General features: G+C 36.4%; 1 protein-coding gene across 1 annotated transcript; it reads right to left on the bottom strand.

The window, feature by feature from the left end:
- Positions 1 to 4,651: 4,651 nt before the first annotated feature.
- On the bottom strand, positions 4,652 to 6,292 carry LOC112763063 (putative disease resistance protein RGA1). Its single transcript, XM_029294261.1, has one exon. The coding sequence runs from the start codon at positions 6,290 to 6,292 to the stop codon at positions 4,652 to 4,654; it is 1,641 nt and encodes a 546-aa protein (XP_029150094.1).
- Positions 6,293 to 8,416: the final 2,124 nt, after the last annotated feature.

The following is an 8,416-nucleotide window of genomic DNA, read 5'->3' on the forward strand; positions in this document are numbered from 1 at the left end:
CCAACAAAGTGGTATCTAGAGCTTTGGTTGTTTATCTCTGTGCTGATTAAATGGAGGAAAATACTCATGGATCGAATATAGTCAAATTGAATTCCCAAAATTATTCAATTTGGAAGACCCTCATGGAAGATATGTTGTATAGCAAGGACTTGTATGATCCTGTGGACGGGGATAAATCCAAAGGTACTAAATCCGATGCTGAGTGGAAGAAGCTGAATCGGAAGGCAGTTGCTTTGATTAGACAATGGCTTGATCTTAGCATGTATCCACATGTTGACACCGAAACGAATGCTAAGAAGATGTGGAATAAATTGAAGGAGTTATATGAGAGGAAGAATGTGCAAAACAAAGCATTCTTGATTAGGAAACTTGCCAATATGAAGTATGTTGAAGGTAAATCAATGCCGGAGCACTTGAGCATTTTACAGGAGACGGTAAACCAACTGAAAAATAATGAAATCACTTTGAATGATGAGTTGTAAACCTTGTTGTTGTTGAGCTTTGCCTGATAGTTGGGAAGTTCTGGTTGTGACACTGACTAACTCAGCTCCAAATGGAAAGTTGGCGTTAGCAATGGTTAAAGAGAGCATGTTGAATGAAGAAGCCAGAAGAAAATAGTGAAGTTTGACTAAAGCTTCTTCTCAGTCAGAAGCACTTGTTTCAGAGTCACGGGGGAGAAGTCAAAGTAGAAAACCTCACAGTTCCGACAAGTCAGAGAGTCGAAGCAAGTCAAGAGGAAAGTACAAGCCAAAAAAGGAGTTCATTTGTCACCATTGTGGCAAGCCGGGGCATATTAAGAGGTATTGTAGGTTCTTGAAAAGAGAACAATCAAGGGGAAAAATGAAGACAAAGGTAAAGATAGTGATAAAGAAACTGCTGCATTGTTTATGAAGATGTTCTTATCACATATGATGAAAATTATGTGAATCTTGTCTGCGATGATTCCACTTGGATTATGGATTCTGGTGCCTCATGTCATGTCACTCCGAGGCGTGAATTTTTCACTTCTTATACTGTTGGAAATTTTGGCAAGATCGAATTGGGAGATAAAGGAGTGTGTGATATCATTGGTATGGGTGATTTGTGGCTTGAAACCAACATGGGATGCAAGTTGCAGTTGAAGAATGTTAGGCATGCGCTAGATATGTAGTTCAATCTCATTTTAGTAAAAGCATTGGATTAAGAGGGGTATTGCACTTTCTTTGGTAGTGGAAAATGCAAGATTACCAAAGGGGCTCTCATTGTTGGTAGAGAAGACAATAGTCTCACTACTCTCTACCAGTTACATGCAAAGTTGTGCAAAGAAGAGGTGAATGTAGCTGATGATTCCTCTTCTGATTTGTGGCATATACGTCTTGGTCACTTGAGCGAGAAATGACTAAGCGTCTTGGCCAAGAAGCACTCACTTCCAGTGAAAGGTACAACTTTAAATACTTGTACTCATTGTTTTGTTGGTAAGCATGCTAGAGTATCATTTTATAATTCTGGACCTCATAGGAGATCACATATTTTAGATTTAGTTCACACTGATGTTTGCACTAGGGATGCTAAGACACTAGATGTTGTATCATATTTTGTTACTTTTATTGATGATTATTCTCGAAAAGTGTGGGCTTTTATTTTGAAATCTAAAGACCAGGTGCTCGGTATCTTCAAACACTTTCAATCAAGTGTTGAAAGAGAAACAGGAAGGAAATTGAAATGTGTTCGAGCAGATAATGGTGGTGAATATAGGGGTTTGTTTGAAGAGTATTGTAAAGGACATGGGATCAAGCTTGAGAAGACGGTTCCTAAGACTCCTCAACATAATGGAGTTGCAGAGAGAATGAATCGTACTATCAATGATAGAGTCAGGTGTATGCTCTCTCATGAAAAGTTGCCTAAATCCTTTTGGGGTGAAGCGATGAGGACTGCAGTAGATTTGATCAACCTTTCTCCTTCAGTTCCACTAAATGGTGATGTTCCAGAGAAATTTTGGAGAGGGAAAGATGTCTCCTATAGTCGCTTGCGAGTGTTTAGCTGCAGGGCTTTTGTTCACATTCCAAGATATGAAAGGTCTAAACTTGATGGAAAGTCAAAGCAGTGTATCTTCATGGGTTATGGTCACGAAGACTTTGATTACAGATTATGGGATCCGGTGAGCAAGAAGATAATTAGAAGCCAAAATGTGATTTTTCTTGAAGACCAAACTATTGAAGATCTTGAGAAGACAGATAAGCCAACTGTAACTGTTAGACGTTCTGCTGATGATGTACATGGTCCTTCCACTAGACCTCCTGTTGATGGGGGAGATGTACAAGTTGATAATGATGGTGATGATTTGCATGATGAACCTACACCTCGACCTGAGGTGCCAGATGTTGACGTTCCACCTAAACTACCAGTTGAGCCTGAATTGAGAAGATCTACTAGAGAGCGTCATCCTTCTCAGAAATACTCTTCTCATGAGTATGTGATGAACACTGAGACTGGAGAGCCAGAAAGCTACCAGGAAGCTATGTCTGATGAGCATAAAGAAGATTAGTTAAAGGCCATGCAAGAGGAAATGAAATCCTTGCATGATAATCATACTTTTGAATTGGTGAAGTTGCCGAAGGGTAAGAGAGTATTCAAGAATAAATAGGTGTTCAAATTGAAAGCGGATGAAAGTGCCTCACGTCCAAGGTACAAAGCTCGATTGGTTGTGAAAGGTTTTGAGCAAAAGAAAGGTATTGATTTTGAGGAGATTTTTTCTCCAGTTGTGAAGATGTCTTCTATTCGAGTTGTGCTTGGATTGGCGGCTAGCTTGAATTTAGAGGTTGAGCAGCTTGATGTGAAGACTACATTCCTTCACGGTGATGTAGATAAAGAAATTTATATAGAGCAACTAGAGGGTTTCGAGGTTAAAGGAAAGGAGCACCTTGTATGCAAGTTGAAGAAGAGCTTATATGGGTTGAAGCAAGCGCCAAGGCAGTGGTACACGAAGTTTGATTCCTTCATGGAAGGTCATGGGTATAGTAAGACTTCTTCTGATCATTGTGTGTATGTTAAGAAATTCTCTGATGGTGATTTTATAATTCTCTTGCTTTATGTTGATGACATGTTGATTGTTGGTCATGACACTAAGAAGATTGAAAGTCTTAAGAAAGACTTGAACAGATCCTTTGCTATGAAGGATTTGGGTCCTGCAAAGAAAATTCTTGGCATGAGTATCACTCGTGACAGGAAGAATGGAAAACTGTGGTTGTCACAGCAGAAGTATATTGAGAAGTTTTAGAGAGATTTAGCATGAGTAATTCCAAACCTGTTAGTACTCCACTTGCTAGTCATTTCAAGCTGAGTTCACAGCAATGTCCTACAAGTGAGAAAGAGAAAGCAGAAATGAAGAAGATTCCATATGCATCTGCAGTTGGCAGTTTGATGTATACTATGGTTTGCACCAGGCCGGATATTGCTCATGCCGTTGGAGTTGTTAGTCAATTTCTCTCTAATCCTGGCAAGGAACACTGGCAAGCAGTGAAGTGGATTCTCAGATATCTTAATGGTACTTCTAGAGTTTGTTTTTGTTTTGGGAGTGGCCAACCTGTGTTGGATGGTTACACAGATGCAGATATGGCTGGGGATCTTGACTCAAGAAAGTCAAATTCTGGTTATATGATGACTTTTGCAGGGGGAGCTGTGTCGTGGCAATCTCGACTTCAGAAATGTGTTGCTTTGTCTACTACAGAGGCAGAATACATTGCTGTTGTTGAAGCTTCTAAGGAACTCTTGTGAATGAAAAAATTTCTACAAGAGTTAGGCATCAATCAAGAGAAGTTTATGTTATTTTGTGATAGTCAGAGTGCTATCCATCTTAGCAAGAATCTGACGTTTCATTTCAGATCGAAGCACATCGAGGTGAGGTATCATTGGATACGTCAAGCGCTTGAGATGAAGTCATATGCACTTGAGAAGATCCATACTGCTGATAATGGTTCAGATATGATGACTAAGAGTTTACCTGCAGTGAAGTTTGATCCTGCAAAGAGAAGGCAGGTTTGGTGGAGTAGCCTATCCCCACTTGAGTTGGTGAGGGGAAGATTTGTTGGTGGGTCCCCAACTAAGTGGGGCCCACAGTTTTAAAACAAAAAAATAAATAAATGAAGAAAGTGGCTAAAAAGGCCACGGGAGAGAGAGAAGAGTTTCATTCTCTGTTTTGAATGGAAAAGAAACACGAAGCACAGCGTCGAAGGATAAGAGAAAATTTGGGAAAAAAGGGCAAGCTATCTTGATCTGATTGATTTGGTAAATTCGCTCCATTTCTTATGAAATTTTAGTATGTTATTCCTGGTGTAGAGATGAACATTAGGATATAACTTGCTAGTTGTATTGCCTTCTCTTTTGCCTAATTTGAGATGCCCACCTTGTGGAGGGTTTATGTTGATTCCATCAGTTTTGATGATGTATTTTGTTGATTGTTGAGATGCCCTATTGTTACTAGGAAGACTATTTGTATACCCATTATTCTGATAATGAAAGATTTTTCTGGACTAGGTCTTGTGGGTTTTTTGTCCCTCTTTGGGGGTTTTCCCACGTTAAAATTCTGGTGTCTGATTATTTAATTTCTGCCATTATAATTATTGTTTGGAGTATCTTTGGTATTGTCTATTTAATCGCACAGGTTGTGAAAAATTTATTTCTGGTGCTTCGCTATTAGACAGATTCTTGTTTTGAACCTTTGTTGAGTTTTTCCCAACAATATTGGGCAGCCGGTAATCCCTAGATACTTGAGTGAAGTGAGGCACAGTACACATTCAGGCAAGGCATCAAGTTTGGGGCAGTCTTCGATAACCATCTTAAAAAGACGAGGAAAAATGTCTCTTCTTTCTATTTTCAGCAAACGTGATAAATTCGGTAAATTTACTAACAAGAGTTCTTCAAGAGAAGGGAACACAGTAGTCATTTCGCGTTCATCATCCAAGTCTTGTACATTATGCATGTTTATTATGGAAAGCTTTTTCAGAGATGGGAGTTTACCGAGTGCTCCAACCTGTTGACATTTTATGCCTTCGATGAGCATAAGAGAAACTAAATTGCTAAGAGCTGCACTATCTCCGAGCCAACTCGGCAACCGTAATCCGTCATATCCAACTACGCGCAACAATTTGAGATTTGAGTGAGGTTGAAGCCCTTCAAGTACTTGCTCAGCATTCACAGGATCAGGATCATCCCAATACAATAATAACTCTGTTTTACCCTTGAGATTGGCCTCTTTAGCTTCAGATAAACTGCCAACATTTGCTAGGCCTTTGATGGTGAGCCTTCCTCCCAGATTTAGGTCACGTAATTCTGTCAACCTGTGCCCTGTCTCATTTTTTACAATGAATAAAGGCAATGTCCTTAGGAATCTTAATCTTCCGATGTTGGGGAACATTTCAGACATTGAATCACAACGTTCAATCACCAGATGTCTCAGATTTTGTAGGCGAGTTAAGTGTTTTGGTAAACATCTAACACCATCAAAACGAATTAGTTTCAAGACTTGTAATTTCCTCAACCTGCAAATAGAATCGGGGATACGTTTTATATCATCATATCCTTTGAGTTCCAAATACCTTAGATGAACTAAATTCTCAATTGATTCTGGCGGGAACCAATTCCATGCTCTCAAAACTCGAAGTGACTCATTTGATGCAATGCAACAAGAAATTTCTTTATAAAGATCAAGTTGATATGCCGTTCGCAAGGACTTAACTTTTTCAAAGTAGCTCTGACTTTTTAGTTGATGAATAAACTCATTAGCCATCCAGAGATGAATCAACTTTTCCTTCATAATTTCTGTGTTTTTAGGAAAGATGGCACAGAAAGCAAAGCACAGCTTTAAAGTTGGCGTCAAATGAAAATAGCTCAACCTCAAAGCAGGTATAATACGATTCTCATCAGGTAAATTCCAAAGATTGCTTTCCTTAATTTCAACCCATTCTTTTTCAGTGTTCATTGATCGCAACACTCCTCCTAATGCTTGGCCGGCAAGAGGCAATCCCCCACACTTGCTTACTATTTGCCTTCCAATTGCTTCAAACTTTTGGCATCGTTCATTGTCAGATCCAAATGCGCATTGTTTGAACAATGACCAACAAGCATCCTCTGATAGAACATTCAACTGATGAACTTCACATGTTCCCATAATTTCTGCAACATTCTTGTCACGAGTGGTTGCTAAAATGGAAGCACCAGTGGATCCACATGACAACACAGATTTCAGCTTATCCCATTTATCTGGGCTTAGACCACCTTCACTTGTTCCAATATGGGTAAAGTTAATTCGCCACATTTTTCATTTGTGATAAAATCGACAATGGAACACAAAATTCTCTTAACAGTGAAGTTTTCGGAAACACAAATCCAAACTTTCAAGTTAAAATGAGTTGTTATCTGTTCATCATTGTAGATCAATTGAACAAGTGTTGCTTTTCCAACACCACCCAAGCCAACGATGGGATAGACGGATAGTGAGTCAGAAACCTGAGCCAAGTCAAGAAGAAAATTAATCACCTTCTTTTTATCTTCATCTCGTCCATGTACCTACAAGATAGTAATAGATTCAGAAAATTTAGACTATTAGGCAACTTAAGCATAATAACAAAATTTACACAATTCTTAATCCTATCCAGCACGTTGATAATATCTTGTCATAATAAGAAATTTAACTTTTTTTTTTTAATAACAGGTACAGTATATTTTCCACACACTCCTACGGTGAATTCTTTCGATTTCTATTTAAATATTTAATTTTCGAATTCTTAAATATTATTGGTGAATAGTACAAAATATTTTGATCCTTAGTATATACTTATTAAATTCGTATTTAAATTAAAGTGCGTCAGCAAATGCCGTTGTAATATTTGTAAAGTCTAATCATATAATTATGATATTCATATATGAAAAAATAAAAATGCTATTTATTTACTGAAAAAGTGATAGTATATATGTGCAATAAGTCCTACGGTCATATAATATAGCCTTTTCCAAAATGTTTTTGAAATTGCTACTTTAATTTAATGAGTGAAATACTTTTATGTTAAATTCCTTATATTTTCCTTAACTATGAAACTGCTTTTATATAATTAATTATTTTACTATTTTAATTAATATATTCCTACTTTGTTTAATAAAACAAAACAAAACAGCCCAACTGGCATAGGAGAAACTAGTTTCATCATTGGGGGTAGGTACAAGTACAATTTAGTGTGGTACACGAGAAGCTAGTTCGTTGAAGGCCTCATTCCAAAAGAGGTTCAAGGTGCAAATACAAATGAAGAGACCATTAGAAGGTATGTTTGGTATATATTATGATATTATTATCCACTCAATAATTATTTGGTGACAAATTTAGAGCACGATGTTATATTTGGTAGCTGTTATATACATATGGCCAGGATCGGAAAAACGAATTTAGAAAATACTATTGGGATTTGCAGTTTTTAATTGCATAGTTATACAGAAGCATGTTTCAGGTGGTTAACCAGAACATTATGCAATTGACTGGCTTATTACATCTACTATAGTCATGGATATTTCGACATTGTTCCTTCTGCGGTCCTATGGTTTCGATGCAGGGGCGGAGCTTAGTTGAGATAACGGAGACTATAATCTCCTCCAAGTTTTTTATAAAAAAAATTAGTAGTATTTTTTTAAAAAAATAAAAAATAGTTCAGTTGATTTAAATATTTTACTATAACTTAAAAGTATTCAAATTCAATCATCATCTTTTTCTTTTATTGCACAATAAATAACTTTTAGTTTTAAACATTAAAGACATGGCACGATCATTTTTAGCAATAAAAATAATAAAAAAAATTTGTTGAAAAGTTAATTTTGATTCAATTATTAAAAATTTCAATTTACTAAAGATTCAAAGAATACTATTATAAACTATTCTATATTTTTTATCTGTAGAATTATTTATTTATTATCTTATTAGTAACAAATTTAAAGAATAATTATATTTGTAAATTTTATTATAATATAAATATTATTATTAAATTTTAATGTTAAATGTTTTTCTTCTCCAAAATTTTGTTTAAGCTCCAATACTGCTTGGATGCATGTACATGATTGTTGGCATGCATGTATTTGCATTTGCATGTGTATCATGTTTACGGTACATATATAGGTGCATCAGAATTTGTGTATGTTAAGATTTAGACTTATTATGGACTTGCAGGTGGGTGAGATATCCACTATCTTCAAGCTAGAAGGAACCTAGGGTCATCCAGTCGAGGATATTGTTAAGATAATAGGTGAAGTCACGAGATGTGAGTCTTGAAATTTTTTATTAGATTGTGTGTTACATTTAGGGTTTAATTTACAAATTTATGCTTTATTACTATTTTGTGTTCTAATTGTTTTTTTTTTTTTTAATTTCTGTGGGAGTTATATTTTGCACCTAAGGTTA

This window comes from Arachis hypogaea, chromosome 17 (genome assembly GCF_003086295.3).
Source record: "Arachis hypogaea cultivar Tifrunner chromosome 17, arahy.Tifrunner.gnm2.J5K5, whole genome shotgun sequence".
Taxonomy (NCBI): Eukaryota; Viridiplantae; Streptophyta; class Magnoliopsida; order Fabales; family Fabaceae; genus Arachis; species Arachis hypogaea.